We start from the raw sequence: 21,573 nt of genomic DNA on the forward strand, positions 1-21,573 counted from the left end.
GCATCTGCGTGTGCCTTGGTCATCGCCCCGGTCGCGGCTCCTGCGAGCGGAGGCTGTCAAAGGGCTCGCATCAAATATACGCACCATACATCTTGTTCTAACGTGGGAACGAAACAATGGCTTTAGATGGCTTGACTGGCTGAAAAAAGCAAGCAGCTCAATAATCGTTACGCTGGAGGAAATTTGAAACCAGGCACTGCCGTGAACAAGCTATACCACCAGCGACAGCGCTCCAGCATGTATTGCTCAGAAAGGGCTGCTGAAGCTGCATATTTTCTGGTTGCCGCCATTTACCTTCAGTAGCTGTCTGAAGGTCTCAACTTGAAGGATATCTACAATATATTTTATTCTGCCGTATCCTTCATCGCCTAGCAAGCAGTGACATCTGCATCGCAGAAGGGCGGCCGATGGGCTAGCGTTTGTATAAAATCTTATAGAGACAAATTCTTCGAAATACACGCCAAAGAGTCTGACGTGTGTGCATTTTTGGTGCTTGTAGTACTGATACTTGAGAATGCTCCGAGGTGTTAATGTGACGATAAAAATTTTTATATTAATAGCAATAAACAAACGCGTCGGAGATTGCAGGAGATTGTGTATTGTGCTATCCTGAAGGAAGTGAGGCGACTTAATCTAAATCTTTTCTACTGATTATTTCTTGTAATCGGTCGATTAGAACTTTATTGACGATGCACTTGCGGTCTGCTCTTACGCTGTGAAGAACGTGCGAAAAGAGTAGCGACAAATGCATGCACAAAGTTAGCAATGCGCGAGAAATAAACGAAAAGATAGGCCCCAGTTTATTACGCTACGCCGAATGTTTAGGCACGCTAGTAAATTTCACTGGATCGCGATTAAAAGTTACAATCGTTTATTCGTGCTGGCGTGAAGGCCTGAAAGTGCTTGATGTCATTGATTTGTTCACTTCTGTGACTTGGTGCGTACATATGCTAATTAGAAGAAAATACACAAATGGCGAGATGATAAATAAGGAGTAAAACACACTGTTGTTTTGAATTTTTTTTCTTCTCGCTTTTCGTGCGCTGTTTTCTTTTTCTTCCACCTGTTTTAATGGGCACCTTGCAGCAGTAACTGGAGAGTTGAGGCCTTTTGGCATGCATTAAGTTTCGATTGATATAACAATTTGTTGCGTATTAACGATTCCACGTTACCAGAAATATAGAATTGCATTGACTATTTGCACATGGCGGCAGCAAATTTTCAGTTCCTTGCGAGATTGCGGACGTCACCGAACTTTTTTTCCGCTTTTGCACAGAGGAAAGGGAGATCTCTAATGTAGCCCACTGGAGTCCATAAACACCTGCCTTTTATTTTGCGCACATTTTAAGCGATAGGAGCTTAGACGTTTGGCCTGGTGCTGCATTGCGTGGTTTTTAAACAATTGCTTCACCGTGATGGGCATAACTCGACCTAAGGAAGTGCCATGGCGGGTGCTGCGCAAGCGTGTGCCGGGATAAAGAACCCAGTTCAAAGCGCGCCGTCAGTGTCTAAGACTATCCCGCGTGCAGAGACAACGCTGACTGTGGCGCGGATGCTTGGCTTTGTGCAGATGACAACGGCGGACCGCTGGCGTGCCACCGCACGTGGGACGGCCTCTCCTGTTGGCCGGTGACGCACGCTGGATCAGTGGCCGTGTTGCCCTGCTTCTCATTCCTCAACGACCTCTTCTACGACACATCCAGTGAGTTGATGGCCTAGCGACTTTTTATTGTTGTTGTTGTGGATTCTTTTTATCTGTGTATGGAAAAGAATGCGTGAACTTTATTCTTAATTTATGTCAACAAAGCCAGAAGTTTGAGTTGGTATTTTATGTATTCCCTGAGGCTACGACGTGCGTTTGCCTTTGTTCATGTGTCGATGCTGTGTGTGGGCTATACCCTTCTGCGCGAAGCTGCATCTTTGTGGAGCACTAACGACTGAAATCTATATAATTCGAGAGCATAGCCCAACAACAATATAATAAAATACGCTTTTTCAGCCACACATTTTTTTTTTTTTGCGTAGCAATGCATTAGGTGGTGGACGTCAGAGAACAGGTGAATTACGGATACAAATATTGTTAAAATTCTACCAGTTGATCTTAGCTTTCTAGCTAGGCGCCAGGTTGTAATTAAAGATTCGTAACGAGTTGTTAGTAGCATCCATATTACTTTTCAGAATCACAACAAACCCTGACCACTCGGAGCGTCAAGGCGCGAGCGTTTGGTCGTTCATCTCCCTGTAGAGCACCACCCACGTGCAAATCTCTTATGGAGGCGCGTGCATTTAGGAACGTTACGAAGAGAATGACCATAAGATCATCATCATTACCATCATCTTGCCAGGCCCACCCGGGCCGCTACTCGCCACTGCTTGCTGCTCCGGCTCCACGTTGGAACCCAGGTGGCATAGATATGGTCACATGATAAGTGCGCAGCCAAGTGATGATTGACTACGGCTGCAGTCACGCATGCTTAACGGCCGTCCGCTTTCGGTTTGACTCATGGGAGCTTACAGATTTCATTGTGCCGCAGCGACAGCAGTAGCAGGGTTTCGAAATTCTAATGCTGATATGGACTTTACTAACGGTATACTACGAAGCCGAAATTGCAATTAGGTGACTGAGTGCAGTAGTTTAAAAGATAGGCGTTAGAATTTACGCTCCGCACTTATTACATTTCACATGATTCACCTCGCTTTGTTTTTTACCTGTTCCCAGTAGTACCATTCCGCATGTTCTTTCTTTATACATAAAAAGCCTATATCTAAATACTATATTGTACGCCTCTGTGAATCAGCTTGTAGAAAGCCAAAACAATCCTCGGGTTTTTCCTCACCTATTTTTTTTCACTCTTGCCGTCATGAGCCAATACACTGCTCAGTAAGCATTTAATGACTAGCACTAGTAGATAAGCAATTGCCGAAATACAAACGCCCGTTCAAGTAATTCTACTAGCCAACTGATTTTGTGTACTGTAGAAAATTATTGTTGTCAGGAAGATGCGACTGTCAAACCGACAGTTTAGTATTCCTCCTGGGGCTTTCATTTACAAATCAGAGTTCTTTTAAAATGAACGTTAGTAGAATGCAAGGACGTGCTTATCACGCGTATATCGAGAATGAATCCGTTTATTTTTCGTGGTTCTTGTGAAAACTCCAAGGCACCTAGTGTATATTTTTTATTGGCATTAGCTGTTACGTACGAAGTAAATGGATTGGATTTAATTTGATTATTATAATCCGCTGAGTGGTCGCCGCGACATCAACTGCAGATTTCAAGAGTTTTGAGGTACCTTTTTCACTCTATCTAGCAAACCAAAAATGTTTCAGAGACCGCTCACATAAGCTCGGATGCCCGCTACTCTTTTTATCATGTCATGCTCCTAAAATATTTTGTTTTACTTTACATAAGTTGTCCTTCAAATTCCCAGTGAAATCAGTGTAATATCAACACTTTCTGTATTGTTTTTAGATTGCGAGAGCTTTTTGCGAAACTTGAGGTTGGATTCTCATCCATCAATATGCAATGCTAATGTTTTTTTTTTTAGAGAACGATGCTTGTTCTACATTGTAAATCTCTTATATGAAAGAAAAACGATTGGATAGTGCTTGCTAATGAAAGTTTAAGCTCTATCTCTCAGAAATCTCGGAGGACGTTTATGTTACGTTACAGTTTTCTGACCTTCTACGTGGCTGCGCCCTATTGCACTTGAGACGAGATCTGTATCAGCGGACAGTGGTTTTCTCTTCATAAAACAAAAGCCCTTTACTACATTGTACAGCTTGCAGTGATTGTGCTTCAGTAATAAGATATGCTGCCGTGTTGGCTTGCGATGCCGGCCTGTACGCGAAAAAATTCAAAAAAGAGCTGCGATAAGTGCTTCTTCAGATTATTAAGTCATGCAGCCCAGCAATTATCTACAGCCTTGCCCTACGACTAGTTGGTCTGTGGGTCTATGGCAGTAAGCGCCAGATGCATGTCTTATGTTCGCATCGCTTCTTAAGCCAGAATTACTGTCCACCTCTGCTCCTCGCACAATTACAAAGAGCAGATGACTAAGGTTTCGCGAATACCTTTAGGGCTTTCTCTTTAAAACATTTCAGACCAGTGTATATAAAACTTAGCCACCTTTAAAAAAAATAACTTCGCTAAAGCAATTGGGCAATGTGGGGCGCACTTCTATTCATTTTTGAAGATGTGAGCATTAAGTAAATTCATCACGTGGCCGCGGTGCACTGCAGCTAACTCTGCAGTCCTAGGGGACAGTCACTTCGTTACGATAGCGAACAGCATTTTAATGCCAACAATTCTGAGTCGCACGTGGTGAGAGGATGTGATTATATGCTTTCAGAGTAGATGCTTTTCTTCAACGACTCAGAGGGTGAGGTGTTCAGTGTTCATTCTTAAAAAATACCGCTGAAAAAAAAACACTTATAGTGGCGCACAAAACAAATATCAGCTCTACAAAGCAGGTAAAAAGACTGCGTAAAGGCAGGACACACGCACGCGCCAGCAAAAGCCAACCGCACCTTATAAGCAGGCAAACTGAAAAACCACTGCCAAACTGAAGCATCGTGAGCTCACGGAGGCCTTAGAATAATAATGAAAAAAAAAACGTGTTTATCCAAACGTTACGACTACCTCGTGATTTTTTAACATATGCAATGTCTTGACAAGAAACCGCGTATCTGTGTCAGGGAGCCTCTACCTGACAGAAAAGGAGGGAAAATATGTAAAGAGAGTAGCAGAGGAAATGCCTTCACAAGTGCTTGCGTTGCGGCCAAGTGCTTGGTGAGAGGACACGGACTTCCTCAAAGCTCCGTCATGGTTCTGTGCCATTCCGTGATGCTTTAAATGTAAACGACGCGCATGTCGAGTCAGGCAAGGGGGCTGGCGGTAGTACAAGCGTTGTGCCGCGCGTTGCACATTTCACAGCCCTTTTTGAAACTGACGTCGAGCTGCAGTGCGTGCGTCAGCACGCCTTCACTGACTTTTGAGGAAAGGCAGTGCGCCGCGGAGTTTGATGGGACTCCTTTTCCGTTTTCTGTAGATGCGCGCAGGTTTTATTTTCCATTCGCTGCCTTAAAGCTCCTGAAAATTTCTTGTGTTGCGTTCGGTTCTTACGACTTCAAAGCTGAAATGGCGATACTTTGTGATATGAGATTTTACTATATTTATGGGGGTTTTAACACCCCAAAACGAATCACGCGATGAGGGACGCCGTAGTGAAGGGCTCCGGCGATTTCGATCACCTGGAGTTCTTTAATGTGCACTGACATTGCACAACACACGAGTCTAGCCCTTCGCTTCCATCGCAATGCGACTGCCGCGGCCGGGATAGAACCCGCGTCTTTTGGGCCAGCAGCCGAGCGCCATAACCATTCACCCACAGAGCGGCTAGTGGTATGAGAGAGCTGCGGTCCAGTATTGTCGCGGTTCGTTCTGTTTTCCTTTTGTTTGGTACTCTGGGACTGTTCACTGCTATCTGTGACATAGGCCACGAAGAATGACATTACATTAGTAGTTGCCGAAAAAGGCGCATGATGCTCCTTGCTTGCATAGCAAAACCTGTGGAAGGGCTAGATGGTGCATAGCTTTTTTGGAATGGAATAATCACTGAGAAAGACACACTGACGAAAAGTATGAGAAAAACAAGGACACGCGCTGTCCTTGCGACAAGGACCGCGCGAGTCCTTGTCTTTGTGCGTCATTATTTAATTCCAAAAAGTGCTTGCATAAACACATCTAAAGCCTATGTTGCACTGGCGAAGGGTGCTGTCACCGACTACTGATGCAGCACAGCGATGTATTTGACATACTTGAAGAGCTTTTTCGGCACTGCTACGTGTATGGCCACATGCAGTTTTTCGCACGCGAAAACGTGCCACTTGGGCAGCGCACGCAGCCGCGCCTCTGAGCTTGCAATACCATGGGCGTTTCTTACGTCCCTAATGGTGCAACTTAGGCGGCGCGGATGATTGCGTACACATGGTCAGCATGGAGTGTTCTTCGCACGCGAGATTGCTCCGAGCCTAATATGCACGTGTCTGCACCGCCCAACTTGCGCTATCAGGGGTGGTTTCACATGCGTTGCGTTTTTTTTACGTGTGGCCCAGGCTTCAGGTGGCTTTACGCAACGTTTCTCTTATGAAAGCCTCGGCTCACGCTAGCAATGACGACCTCAGTAACCGGCAGCATAAGAGAGTGAACACTATTGAATAGAGGTCTAGAGTCGCGGTTGCCGGAGAATAAAGTTAAGCGACAGGGTTAGCAGATTCACTGGGCAGCGCTGCTGATGCTCGATACGATCAGGTGGAGACACTTGAGATGAACGTTTAATGTGCAGTGGACAGAAGACGGCCTCTTACTGCGATGGCAGTAAGCAAGGGAATGGCGCGCCGTTGCCCAGAAATAAAGTTAGCCCGGTTATTTTAGTGCTCCTACTTGCATGTCTTATATGCGCCACTCTTTGTAGCACTGAATCGTACAGCCACTCGGCCATGCCTTGTGCCGTTCGTCATAGTAATGAACTTATTCTTCTGAAATGCCAGCGATGAATCCACTCTGCCTTTTGGACGTGGTAATGATCTTGTACTTTGATTTCTTGCGCCGTATCACCGCAATTTGGTTGCCACTTAATATACCTCATTGCCTCACTTCAGGATGTTTCTCGCGGTAATAGACTCCCTCAGCATGAATGCCTGAAACGCACGTTGCATGTTTAGCAGACAAGGTAAAGACAAGTAGACAAGTACACACGTCACTGTGTCGCCGTTCAGTTATGGAGACGCTACATGAATCTGCTAAACTAAACGAAGACGCCTTGCAAGCTCGTAGCCCTGTTTCGCAACCGTCGCTATCTCATGAACGAATTATGCCGCACAAGTTTTCTGGCTTCATCGCAGCAGGCACTCAACATTTTCTTTAACTTACTGCCCAGGTGGTGAAATATACTTCCTTTCACTGATTCCGGTGGCTCTCTCGGCTGGAGTGCTCAAGGCCAATGCTTACTTCAAACCATAGCACAAGAGAATCTTGTCCGCACATAAAAGGCCGTTCGGATGCACGGTGTCGCTAAATGCCGCGTACAATGCAGCTCCACGGCTCACCGATATTAATGAAGCCTATCGATGCATGATTTATCAAAGCCACCTTCTTCAGCATCGACCGAATTGTGGTGCAGGCTGCGATGTCCCCTTACAAAGACGACAATGGGCGTCCATTATTGCACATGCGGGCCGCGGCTCACTTATTTGTTAGGAAGGGCGTTGTCCGCTGCGTCGGCAGACAATATATCCCGAGCACCGTCCTCCGGTGCGTTCTTGGCACGAATGGAACCTTTGTGACTGCGGCCACCCGTGGCGTTGAAGCCAAGCTTCGCCGGTGGCATTATCTGTACGCGAAGGAAGTAATTTGCGCACCGCGACGAGATTTGGCCACTTCCTGTCGGATTTCCGGAGGCGGGCAATGAAAGCGTTGGCCGTGAGGTGGGGTCTTGCTTCTTTGTGTCCTTGGCTGCGTTTTGTATGTACTCATCTGCATGGCGGAGCATTAATCAGTTGAATGCGCCTTTCTTATTTATTGTCTTCTTTGCGGCTGCATTACCAAATGTACTGTTCGAGTTACCGTCTCGGCATGAACTTTTTTTCGCCTGAGTCCAGAGACAGGGAGAAAGGGCGAAGTAATCTAATGTCACCACTGTTGCCAAGCTATTGTAGCCGAAAATAAAATTTTTGCCCACAATTTTAGCCGCGGTGGCTCAGTGGTTAGGGCGCTCGACTACTGATCCAGAGTTCCCGGGTTCGAACCCGACCGCGGCGGCTGCGTTTTTATGGAGGAAAAACGCTAAGGCGCCCGTGTGCTGTGCGATGTCAGTGCACGTTAAAGATCCCCAGGTGGTCGAAATTATCCCGGAGCCCACCACTACGACACCACTTCCTTTCTTCTTTCCCTTCCTCCTTTATCCCTTTCCTTACGGCGCGGTTCAGGTGTCCAACGATATATGAGACACATACTGCGCCATTTCCTTTCCCCAAAAAACAATTATCATTATTATTAGCCCACAAGGAATTCAAGAAGCGCTTTATGTGTAATCGCATGTAATGTGTGGGGGACGATATCGACCTTTCCGCTGTGTTATTGGTTATTAGTGAGTGCAGTTATCTTGGCGTGGCTCTAGGTATTCACGCTACCCAGCCGGCGTCATGTGTGCCTCTTTTTTTTAACCCTTGTTTTATCATTCTTCATACGCTCTATAAGCACGGTTAAGGTGCCCTCCGAGAGTCAGGAAGTAATTACGAAGTTTGTTCGCAACTCCTATTAATATTCTGCACGCTAGGCTGTATTGATATTGTTAGATGAAAACGTTAATTCTGCGAAATGGCGTTTCAGACTGGCTGCGATACGTTAGTCGTACCTGGATTTTGCACGGGGAGTGTTTCCCTAAACCATTCTTCTGATTATTCTTCCTTTGCACGATAGCTGTTTACTTTTTTTTTTGTACGCAAAGTTAATTCCGTCGCTCATTCTGAAGAATGGCAGGGGGTGGGCGAGTTTTTTTTTTTTTCATTGTGACAGTGAAAGCGTTCAAAAATACAAGAACGACAGAATGTCTCTCTTACTCTGTCGTTCTTGTCTTTTTGAGCGCTTTTAGTGCCATTCTGAAGAACTTAAAACGCTTATAGTTTTGTACGCTTCAGCCAAGATTTTTATGCACTTAAGGTCTCGTCGCCACCTGTTTTTAGCTTAGTTGTTACCGAAATACGCTAGCTTTCGGACTTTTTGAGTCAACTTAGCCTTGTCCCATTTTCACTGTTCACAGCCGTATTAAAGGTACAAGCGCCTTCTCTGCTCTCGTTCCCCAATGGTGGCGTTAGAAATACCTGGGAGTGTACCATTTCATAATGCGTATCCTTTATGACGACGCAAATTTTCTTTCTCTTATCCTACCATGCTTCTTTAATGCTTACTAAAAACTAGCCAGCTCCTTTCGCAATACAATCGCTCTTTTTTCCTTGCGAATATTCGTTTCATGCTCCTTGCGCGTACTTGCGCGCGTGCATTCTACCATAGCAATTGTCCACAGATAAGAACGCCCTGGTGGCCGCGGTCCTTCACATCAAAACATCGCCGCCTCCTGGGCAACGTCACGCGCCGCGATTGCGGTTGCGTCGGGCTCTTTTAACAACCAAGCCTCTCCCGCGCCATTTAAGGAAATTAAGCCAGCTACGATTTTCTTTGCTGCGGCTAATGCCACTCTCGTAGTTAGGAAGTTCTGGTACAGAAAAATAAAAGCGCTTAGCGGTGATAGCAAATGTTGTGCCGCTAGCGGCGGTGATTTAAACATTATTGCTTTAATCCAGATAACGGCCATTTAGAGGCGCTTAGATATAACCGCCTCCAGGACATATTCCTGTGAACCTAAGTGTACTTTGGCTGTTGTTTCGCCTTTTTTCACTTTCATTGTATAGGGAAACCCTTATTTCAATGTGCAATGCTGCCCCATTCTTCTCTCATTCTCTTTCCCTGTACACGCGATGCGACGTCTAATTTATTAGCCACGGCTAAATTGCGTCCTCGCCTTTTCCCGGTGCAGGAGGGTTGTTCACCACCAAGGTCCTAATGGCGCCAGTAGCAACGATGCAGCGTCACGTGCAATATTAAACTGAAAGGCGTTTATCTTGTTTTGGGAGCTCGTTAGCGGCAACATTTACTGCCACGTTGCAACAAAGCTATCTTGGCCCGCCGTCGAGAATTTGAGTCCAAGGCAATCTGCTCTTGAGGGCAAGCTGATAAGTCAAGCTCCTGGCTCCGGTGGCCTGGCATGAGAGTGCCGTGGCAGGCTAAGCAATGCAAAGCAGTTGACAAAAATAAATTCTCAAGGTGTCCCAGTAAATTTATTTAGTAGTGCCAAGGAACCAATGTTTACCTCTCATGCATATAATGGCATAATAGAACATTCTTTGCCATTATGGTACAGGAGAGCACAAGTTGGCAGTCCATACAGCCTTCTTCTCCCTCGATACTTTGTATCATTCTTTCCATATTTCCATTAGTAGAACGTCATTCGGTGCACTCTAAAAATAAGTACACCTGTATGGTAGTAAACATGGAATGAGCTGTCCTCTAAGCGCACACCCGGTCATAAAAGGGAGTGTGCTAGAGGACAGTTTTCTCCCCCTTTTACTCTTCTCTGTTAAGAGTGCACCATTTCCGGCATCGTTGTTACCGACTATCTGGTGTGGCATGTTTCTTGTCATAGCGTTCTTTAAGCTGTCAATGGTCTTGTAGCTCAGGAGTAAGAGTTTCAGGGCTTCTTCGGGGCCATTTTGAGATTAACAATTAGCTGGAGGACGGCTTCTGGGAATTGAGCGTTGCTCTCAGTAAACAAAGTAAAATGACGGGACAAAATTTGTCGCAATGGTTCACCTGTACACTTCAGCCTGGACGGAACATATCCAGACGATGAAACGGGGCGATGGGCCGCAATGACGAACATATACACAGAAAGCAATAGATATTCCGCTCAGAAAGGTGACCGACAATACAATAAATTTTAAAGATTTGAAACCGAAAAAGACACGGCATTTATAGTCGTGAGAAGAAGCGGCAAAAGCAACACATGTAGATTTTTAAGATAGCGACATGTTGTTACCATAGCAATTCCTGTCGTGCAAGCTGGCTTTTGCCCTACAGATAGAAGTTTCTTCTGGTTTCCTTCGTCTCTTATTTTAGAAGAAAAATGGCTATGCAGTCCTAGCAAAATTCTCTCGTCACTAGTGCCGGCGATTTAAAAAGAAATTGCCAGTGGCTTAGCTCGGCTATGCCAGGATATACGTAGGAAAAGCTAAGGCATAGCATGGTTAGCCTTGGTTAATCTTGATTGCAAGTCCAGGTTAGTCTGGCTGTCTAGCTATGTTGTTGTCGCATTAAATACGGCACATCTGTGGTTGCGGCGTACGCGAGCTCTCCTTTTCAATCCTTCGACATGTTATCAGGCATGCGAAGCAGCTGTCGAAGCGAGCAGAGGCGAGCGCTACGACGAGGAACGCGGTGTGACGTTCTACCAAACGGCGGTGGCGGCGAGCCGCGCGGTGTGACCTCATGCCAGATGGCGCGGCAAGCGCGCAAATCACAGTAACCGCCTCACATATCTCGGTGGACACCCGAACCGCGCTGTAAAGGAAGGGATAAAGGAGGGAGGGAAAGAAGAAAGCGCGGTTAGGGTGTCCACCAATATATGTGAGGCGCGCGTTGTGACGTCATGTGCCTCCTTGGAGTGCGGCCACGGCGAAACCACAAGTTCGCGGCCAGTAAAGCTTTCGCTTTAAAAATTGCTGAAGATTTAGTATTGCTAACCACGGAATGTTGGACGAAAGCATAGTTTGCATGTGGACACCACCGCCACGTAACTGAAAGCGCGATTTAGTTGTCCACTGACCCTGGGAGCCAGTTATGCGATTTCCTTTAATCAAAATCAACGCAGAAAGAAGAAAAGAGAGAAAGAGGTGCCGTAGTGGAGGGCTTCGGAATGATTTCTACCACCTCGGGATCTTTAACATGCACTGGCATCGACCATCACACGGGCATCTTTTTGCGTTTTTATGGAGGTGTAGTGCAAAGTGCCGCCCGTAATATTGAACGTCACAACGGGCATATCAGGCGTCCTTATAGCCTTGGAGCAGCACGTAGTGGGCTTGTGTAGCGGTCCGTCTTATCGTCCGTGTTTCGTGCTGTCGCTTGCGAGGCGTGTTTTTCAATCTAACCCTCATAATAGAACCCTCATTTCAAACTCACATCACTAGTCAGCGGAAATTACCCCTATGAAGTAAACACAAGACGTTAGCTAAATTTCGTGCGGTGCCGCAGATTTGTACATCACAAACTCTATACAGGTACTACTTTCACTGCAAGGCTCACTTTAGGTTAGAAATCCGATGTATCCGATTCTTGTAAAACATGTTGGGTGTGCACGGATATTGTAAAAGCGGGTTTGACGCGAAGACAAAGAAGAATAAAGGGCCCGAGATGTAGTCAAGGAAATTTATTGATAAGCCCGAGGAAGCCGCTAAATTTAGGTTGTTGTCCACTCAATAAGAGACAAATGTGGTGCTTTTTTGTATTCAGTACCACTGATAATCAGTTTAAAATATTTCTAAATCATTTATTATCTTTGTTCTGCGGGGAGCATTCACCCTCAGTTTCTCTAGGCGCGTATAGAATATGCATAATTAGGGATTTAGGTATATTTCTTTCTTTGCAAGAAATCGCCAGAAACGAAGTCCCTTCCTGGCCTAGACGGCTATGTTGACAAAACGTCGACCGATGCACAGGAGGAGAAACTCAAGCCAAAGTAGAGCACTGCACGGGCAGCATTCTGAGGCCTGAACCCCCCCTCCCCGGCCTCGCGACACAAAGCCCAAGCCCGGCCCCGGCCGCTCCTTTATCACTTTACTGAGCCCACGACCGGCCCGCCAAGCTCGATGTGAGGCCCGACCCTGCCCGGGTCCGGGACCGTTTCCGAAGCAGTTCAAGTGGTAAATTGTTCAGAGTGCAAATAGTATCATGGTGCACAAGTAAGGACGTTGCCGGCAAGGACGCTAAGATCGCATTGGGAAAAATTGGCTTGATAAATGCAAAAGGAAGAGAACACAAGGCGGGTTCATCCGCTTGGAGTTTTGGTCAGCGATCTTGTCTGCGAACTGCATCTCAAAGAGCAAAAGGAAAAGGGTCGCATGAACGCTCAACAATCTTTGAGCTGCGTCTAGATTTTTAATCAGTCATTTTTAACTGCGCGCGATATCGAAATATTAAAACGTATTCCCAGCCGTAGCAAGACACTTCATTTTTTTAACAAGCACGATTTCGCAGGTTGAATTAGGAGCTCACGGGGCGCTTAATAGAAGTAATAGAAGGGTCTGTTTATTTCGCAGTATGTCTTCGAAGACCCAATGTGTAAGAAACAAATATGCTCTTCTCTAATGGCCTTCCTCGTAGCGTCGAGATGCATTTTTGGGAGACGAAGACAGAAAGCCAAATAATACACTAGAACACTGTTCGTCGATAGTCGAACGAAGGCCCTTCTCCAGCGCTTATCTTTAAACTTGAAATGTTCAGTCGTGAGCGATGTAACACAAAAATGAGCATATGCGGAGCGCCTTCTGGCAGATCTCACGGTATGCGCTGCTGATAGATTAGACAGCCAAGTCAGCAGTGCTGCGTACGTTGGTGTACAGCCTTGTTCAGAGCGCGCAGACGGGGCTCTGCGGAGTAAGTCAGCGCCATCTAACGTTAGGCTCTGGGTTAGAGTTTTGTGTCCCGTGCGCATGCGCGGCCAAAATAAAGCGGTGCCTGCTCGTGGGTTCTCGGCCTCATTTCCTCTCAGTTCTTGCGCTTCACGCCGCTATGGCCGCGCTGAATATTATGTAATAGCGGCCGGAAAATCAACGCGTTTCGCACGAATAGCAAGGTGCCTAGGCAAGCAAGTCAAGTCAAGTTTTTGTCTTTTTTAAGCTTTTGTCTTACAAAAACCGTGGGTGACGAAAAAAAGCGGTTCGCAATAACCGCTTGACAAGCTTTGTCACCCGTAGAAGTCGGCAGCATTAGCAGAGACAGTTACACGTGAGAGTCATTATACATTGTTAGACAAAGAAGAAAAAGAAAGAGTAATGACCGGTAAGAACATTTCAACAGAGTAAAAAAATGCAATTTAGTCAATGAAGAGTTCCCTAAGTGCAGAAGAAGTCATTTTTGTTGAATTGCTATAGAGAGGGGTGTTCAAACATTTCGAAATATATTTTAACATCGCACAACTGTAGTTTGTCCTGCATCTGGGTATGGCAAACATTCCATGGCCTCAAGTTGCATAGGGTGTGGCATATGTTACAAGAGGAACAATGCGGCTCAAAAAAGGGTCATTCCGTGCCGTGATCTTTTTACACAAGCAGGTAAACCTGTAATCAAATAGCTTATTAACCGGAATAATTTTATGCCTTTGTCTTATGGGGCCTGCCGGGGCGTCAAAGGAAGAATTTCTAATGATCAGGAACTTTTTTTCCTGTAGTGTAAAAAGTTTCTGTATATTTGACACAGTAGTATTTCCCCATACCAAGTAACAAACACCTATATATGAGAAGAAAAAAGCGTAATAAAGGTCGAGCTTCGTTTTCACGGAGAAAATATGTTTATTACGAGCGATGATACCTATGAATTTAGACAGGGTGATGCATATCTTGCTAATGTGGGTATTCCATGACATTGTGCAAGTGATATCGGGTGATCACGCGTTTCAAAAGCAAGTGAGAGCGGATGATAGCGCGTGTCAAACACGCACCACGCTAAGAGTGCGAAAATGGGGCTTAGTTGGTTGTTTGTTGCCGTTTCCGTTTTGTCCGTAAAAGGTTAGCGCGTTACCACCGCGCACAATGCGTTGCAGGTGTATTGTTTGATTGCGTGTCTTTGCGCCTTGTAATCAGCTACAAGGGACACTGCATTTGGCATCCGTACAGATCTAAAAACTTGGATGCAGAAACGCGCGATCATCCGCTATCACTGGCGCTTGCTTTCCTGGCCGTATCGTTACACTCGTGGAACACGGCGGCATGGCGACGCCCTGGCCACCGCCACAGCATCACAAATGCAGGCAGCACGTCCCTGGCGGCGCGAAACGAACTCTCAAGGTTGGGGCTGGACAAGGAAGCGATGAGCAGGCATCCCTCTGTTTTTGCCGCGCATGCGCACGGGACGCATAACTCAAACCCAGAGCCTAACGTTAGATGGCGCTGACATGCTGCGCAGAGCACCGTCGGCACGCTCTAGACAGGGCAGCTCACCACTGTACTTAGTAGGCGACCGCACTCGTGCAAATGAGCCGTGTCAGGTGTTTCAAAGCTCCATTAAGAAAGCTGCTTTAGTGTAGCCCGCCGCTGGATTTGGGCAATTTCTTTCAAATTTCTCTTGCGTCGTTCAAAGCGGTGAGGTGTGGGCGTCCAGAATTACTTCGAAGTAATTTGTTTTGTCCTTGAACAAGGACATAGCAGAGGGAGCGATGCTGAATAAAGCCAGTTTACAAATATGCTTCTCTCATTCCGCGTCAGCAAAGTAAAATAATAGCAATGGTTTATTAATTAACCACTGGAAAGATTTTAGCCTGAGATTCTTTCAGTTCCTAGATGTTTCGGTGAACAGTAGAAAACAAAAGTCGGCATTACTTGTACTTTTTCTCATATGAGGAATATGCAACTGTAGCAGACGCAAAAAATAAGTAAGTGCCAACAGCATCATGAACGCCACTGTCGTATATCATCTATGTCGCTGCTAAAACACCCCAAGTGTGCTTCACCCTACATTAATGAATCAAAAGCTGTACGCAGGCCCTCTATATATGGAACCGAACACAGCACGGGCCCGCGACTTCAAGCTTGGGCCTGGGCCGGGCCCGGCCAAAGATCATATATTCTGGCCCAGTCACGCCCGCAGGCCGGGCCAGGGCCAGGCTTTCGGGCTGGCCAGAGCCCGTGCAGTGCTCTAAGCCAAACGCCCCATGCACTGTGTGAGACATTGGGCGTCCCGGCTCGCGACTGTCATGAGTAGTCTTATGAAGCAAAGCGTTGTCTTGAGAGGGCAACTGATGGCTCGGTTGAATTTCCCGCCGGCACATTCATCGCTGCCGTGTCAGTTTTTTTCGCACAAGAGGAGCAGCGCAAGAGCGGCATAGTTCGTGACGAGCTGCTTTGAGAACAGAGATATCACGTGCAAAATGACGCGTGAACTTCATTTTTTTTTCAATTTCGCCGGTTTCCTAGGACGTGCAAAGAGCAACCTCCTAATTGTGGCACATAACAGCGTCCATGGAGTTTTCTCGGATGATTTATTACTTCTACTTGAAAGCTTTGTCCTGCAATCAGAGGGCGAAAATATTAGGCGAAAGAACGTAACTAATCCCACAGAATAGCAATTTTTGTGTGTAAACTGGCCAAGAATATCGTTTTTCTTGGGTTCCTATGCATACTGCGCGAGTGTTATATTGTAACCTGTTCAATTTACGCGCAACACCCTGAATCATACTTTTCAGGAATACTACAACGTACAACAATGCGACCATTCATAAAAGAAAATTTAATTAACAATGTTGCTCACATTCCGGGTGAAAGTGTTGGTTTCCAAAGGATCCTTTCAGTATCTGCAAACATGCAAGTCGCCGCACAGTTTTAGTAGGTTTGAACTGTTGACACCATTCCCTGTGTTATGCGTGAGCTTTTGTGGCGAGGAAGGCTTACCAAAGTATTAGAATTATCTGCGGGGTGGCACGCAGGGCCGAATGCTTAACTAAAATGTTACGCCATGCAGGTGCACCTCTTGTGCAGGTGCACCTCTTGTGGAGTCGCTAACATACTAAGCCCAACTCTCTAAATAGGCGGATGTCTGCAGTGGCATCAGGTGTGGGGTCTACGCAAGTTTGTGCGAGAGTTCAGAAAAGGTCTATAAACATGTGAGCTTACCATTCCTGACAACGCTTACACGTCTCGGCCCTCGTGTGAGAAATGCTTCCTGCGTGCGTTTCATGGAACGGGACGTCAATTTTCCCGGTACGTACTGATGGCCCAGCGATTCGCTGAAATACAACTAATCACTTTGCTGGGATTTTATTGATCGAAACATGGCTTGAAGCTCACACGCCCTTGAAATTGCAAAAGGGAACGGACCGTGATTGTGCACCCTCTACTTTGTCTTGGGAGAAGCTGCAGGCGCATCTTTGTAGACGGTACAAACTCTGTACAAATAACTGTTATTCGGTTTCCTGCGTTTGAGTCAGTTTTAGCTGGGGGGAATTGGAAAGGCGTTTACTGAGGCCCTTTCAACCACTCAAGAGCAATCTCCAGGGGTGTCTTTACTCGATAAAGTGCGCCTATGCGGTAAGAACCATAACTCATCTCACTAGCTTTATATCCCACCATCGTCAAAGGCTGCCTGTTGCCATTGCATTTGTAGCATTAAAATAAGTTATTCTTCTTTATTCTGTCCTTCTGGCACCATATTACACAGCTCCGTTCCAAGCTTTAGTCGCATTTTGAAGCCGGCATGGCGTTCTGACATCCCAATGAATAATGCCATGAGCAAGAAAAGCTATCTGCCCTCTGCCGTGTAAGCAATGAGAGAGACAAAGTTTCACTGCCTTATTAAACACTCTAGCCATGTTTCTGTCAATCATCTTCAAGCACATCACAGACGTGCCGCATTGATAGGACTACTGGCTTCTGAGTACACGCTTAGTATGCTTAGTATGCCCAATTTTCGCCACTGCTGCCAAGGAGGGAGGGGTGGGGGGGTGGGGGCGGGGGGGGGCTTCAGAACTTGCTCTCCTCAGGTGGATTAAAATAAGCATTGCTCACTTACCACCATTTTACACCCGCATCGGCGGCATGCCGAGGCCGTTTTGGTTTAAACAAGTATTGTATCGTGCCGTTCCTACTTTATACGCTCGTAAAATCAGTTTCATGGCGTCTGTGTTGGCTAAAATCTCTATGTGAGCAAAATGCTGTGATCAAACTGCTGCTTGACATCACTTTCATTTCGAACGGAAAACTTGGCGCCTAAATGAGCTGATATTTTAATAGAGACAATATTTTGGGATAAAATATTGGGGCACTGCGAAGATGTAGGCTGAGTTATTTAAGATACAGAAGGCACATAGGTAGCAGGTGTAAGATGCTGTCAACACGGCAAATGGTAATCCAAAGCAGGCAGAAAACTCTTTTGTTGAGCTGCATAACAGCGTCAAAAGAAAACACGTGGCACACATAGTGAGCACGCTGCACATATTGCACATTGGTGCAGAGTCAGCTGGCTAAGAGATTGTCGAACGGATGTTGCCTCGCTGTGCTTGCACATCCGAAGAAATCTTCCTCCGCATAGGTTAAAGTGCTTGTTCTTTTCCATTAACACTAGATAATTGAGACCACCGCTATAGACCTTGCGATTTTTTATTATGCACAGAAATGCAAACATGTCTACTCTTTACATTCAAAAACACGAGCGCAACGGTCCCACTGCTACTTCCTCTATGATTGGACCATGTTTGCACAGCAGTCGAGAGAGGCAAATACCCACTGGAAGGAAGCGCTCTTAAACCCACAACCCTATATGGCCGACGCCCCTGGCGTTTCGAGTCTGAAAACAAAACTTCCCCGCTCTCTAACATGCGCAAGGAACCGCACCCGTGTCTGCAGTTCTGTTTACGGTATGGGAATACTTGCAGAGCAGCGCACCCTTTACACGGAAAAAACCAATCACGGGCTCTCTGTGCTGTTCTTTTCCAAGGTTTGATTTTTTTTTTGCATGCAGTGACTATTTGTAATGCTCGATCACTGTGGAGTAGACGGTCACTGGACGCTGTCAAGAGCTATTTTAAGGCTCTTTGTCCCTTTGTCTACAAGGCCTCTGAATGTAAACTTTGATGACTTCATATATTGAAATGTATTATATTAGATCGGCGCGCGTGGACATAAGAGTTCAACGTAGAATGAGGCGACGTGCGGGTACAACTAGTTCTAAAGGTCTATAATTCTGACCCTTCGTTTTAGGGTAAAACTTCGTTTCACTGGGTTCATGCAGGTCGTATGAATTTTTTAAATATCGGGATAAACCCAGTTTCTACCAGAAAATGCACAGTTAGGAAAGTAGTTTTCGAGTGCACAATGCTAAAGGCACCGCACTGAAACTAGCTGATCTTTTGTACTTGTTCTAGAACGGTGTTTTCGGTTAACTGCTGATGGCTTTAAACGTAAATTATACGAAGAAGAATGAATAGCTGGGCAAGTTAATATTAATAGTTCGTTTATGGAGGCACACAGCGAAAGCGAGAATAAATAAAAACAAAAGGAGACACAAAGGTGGTCTCGGGACCTCGTTGGTGTCGTCTTCTGCTTTTGGTTTTCGTGTTTTTTACAATGCAATAAATTAACGCTTTATTTACTCAGCGGGTAAGTGCAAAGATACTTGTATTTATGGGGTGTTTCATCGGCAGTATTGTAGAGATCGCTATTCACTTTAATGACGCCCTGCTCCGTGGCGGTTCGACGTTTCAAATCGATGCTGTGAATGAAGAAGCGTTCGATAAGGGCCCAGTTGACTGGTTTTCCAGTGGCGCTCGTCCTCTTCATGTCTCCTCGGCGTCGTCTCTACTGCGCAGCTTTTATGCATTCAATTAGGCTATCGTGATGTGTAATGCTTTCACAGTGTACAAGCAAAGACTGGTAGATCTATCCAAGATGCGGAAGTGTTAGACACAGACATGTTTATGCATGGGATCAAATACTTTTAAAAAATGCGAAAAACACTTGCCTTACCTGGTTAGTGGTACCTTGGTTTAAGCTGTTTTTTAAAGATATTGAAAAGGCAGTTTCGTAATTGAGATTCATTTGGTATTCCAGGCGAAACTATGCGTCACAAGTAAATTACTTTTGCTAGAAAAATGAGCCCAACAAATTCAGAATTGTAAAATTCCGTGTTTAATGACCCAAATCGTTTCGAAGTAAAAAAAAATCTGGCTGATTTTATTACTCCGCGAAATCGAAAGACTGAAAAACGCAAATGAAGGGCGCTCTCTTTAATGCACTCACAACTTTTCTTTGCAGCCTCCTTTCCACTGTGACATGAAAATTCGCTTTAATTTATCAAATATGGTGCTTTTTTAATGTCACGCCCTTAATTTCAAGGAGGAACAATATATGGTGGGGTCAGAAAGATGGAGCGATTTGTTTCTGCTGTTGAGGAAAAGACCGAATTTTTGCCATATTCTGAATTTTCATTCCATTGAGTATTGAAGCATAGTAGCATGTTAAACCAGGGGCATAAAATACCAATCGCGACCACCCATGCCAGTGTGCGGTAATATGTCAGTTGAACAGTCATGCATGCTGATTTTTTACAGACAATATTCTCTTCCTCTCGTTTCAATAAAGTGAGGTAAACTTAAAGTGCTGTTTTGTATCCGTCAGAAAGATCTAATGTTTGGGACATAGTGGCTTGAGTTTGGTTTCTTTTATTTCAAGTAAAACAGAAGCTGCCAGTATTGCCATGAGTAATGTTATGTGGAATCATATCACCTATCTAATTCAAGCTTGATAAAAATCTTGACAAGCAGGCTCATGGCTCTAGCACTGTGTGTAACCATGCCCTATTTCATCGCTTCCTTTTGACCACGCTCCTCTTAACGCTATAAGTACTTTACACGCAGAGAACTGCAATTTGTATATGCCATTATGAACTAAGAAATGTGAAAATCCCCTTTTTGGTTAAAAGCCCCGCCTGCAAGCTTTAAGGCGTTTATTTTTCGCTTGCTTCCCATCTGTGCAGACAATGCCACACGCATGTGCCTGGAGAACGGGACGTGGGCAGACAGGTCGGATTACTCTGGCTGCAAGCCGCTGGTCGACGTAGATAGAGAGGTAAGTATAGCGCAGCATTTTCTCTGCTTATGTCCGCTTCTCTCCCATGCGCATGGGTAATACATTTTTGCAATAATACACAAAAATAGAGAGCCAAAGGGAAGGTCCGCAAACACATTCAGTGTTTCCACTATATGAACATCAAGACACTGGAAGGAAAGAAAAAATATGCCCACTGTTGAAAGCACTTTGAGCTACGATTTCAAATAAGAAAACAAACTGGCATCTGCATTTGGAGAGTGGTTGTAGTATTAATGCTGTTCGTAACATACTAAATCCGGCCTGCATATTTTGCTGCTAGAATGCTACGGTACAGTTAAGCTACAGTAATATATCATTTCAAGCGTGGAAAATTTTTAATTCCTAGTTATACGATCTCTTGAAGTGTCATAGATATAGCTTTTAATTTCAAACTTTTTGCTATATCTAAGCTTATAAAAGCTCCGCTGCAAGCGGCGTTAGCGTAGAAGCGTATCGAAACTTAAACGAACCCCATCGACCTGCTTTAAAATGAAACTTGTTTTATCGAGGTGCAATATCTCATAAGGCCCACTTTTGCAGGAGCTTACCCCCTTCCCTAAATTCCTAAATGTGCCGTTTGTGGTTACATAATATTGACCGCCACGGATCTGTGAGCACCGTGGGTGGACCGACGAAAGCAATACATATATCCTTAAGAGCTGGCAAAAAGTGTAAAAGATCTTCATCCTTCTTGATTGTTACCAAACCAAAAGCAACTTCGTCGCTCTCCGCGCGACGTATACAACAATTCCATTGGTCACCGGTACCGGAATATATAGAAAGATGTCGTTGATACACGTCATGAAAAATTTACGCCTTAGTCGCTAGCGCAGCGACAACACACTGCTAACGGTTCAGCTGCAAAAAAAAAGCGTACCTGGACAACTTGCGCGAGAACCTGAACGAAATGGTAAAGAGACCAGACGCTGCGTGTTAGTCCCGATCGCAATAAAAGCGGGCGCACAGCAAATCCCCTTGCAAACACTTTTGTCGCGGCACCCTCGAGGCGGAAAACAATGAAGCGCCGTCTTCTGAACGTCTTCGCCTCCATTCGTCCTAAAAGCGCGTTACGTAAGCGTGTAAAAAGAGGGTTTAAAAAAATTC

General features: G+C 45.4%; 1 protein-coding gene across 1 annotated transcript in view; it reads left to right on the forward strand.

Annotated features, from left to right (window-relative positions):
- Nucleotides 1-21,573, forward strand: part of LOC144123256 (diuretic hormone receptor-like) — a 190,650-nt gene that overhangs the window by 113,583 nt on the left and 55,494 nt on the right. Inside the window, exons 3-4 of the mRNA XM_077656116.1 lie at nucleotides 1,571-1,702; nucleotides 20,357-20,448. Coding sequence (XP_077512242.1) covers nucleotides 1,571-1,702; nucleotides 20,357-20,448 — 224 coding nt within the window. The remainder of the gene's footprint in view (nucleotides 1-1,570; nucleotides 1,703-20,356; nucleotides 20,449-21,573) is intronic.

Source organism: Amblyomma americanum, chromosome 3, assembly GCF_052857255.1.
Source record: "Amblyomma americanum isolate KBUSLIRL-KWMA chromosome 3, ASM5285725v1, whole genome shotgun sequence".
Taxonomy (NCBI): Eukaryota; Metazoa; Arthropoda; class Arachnida; order Ixodida; family Ixodidae; genus Amblyomma; species Amblyomma americanum.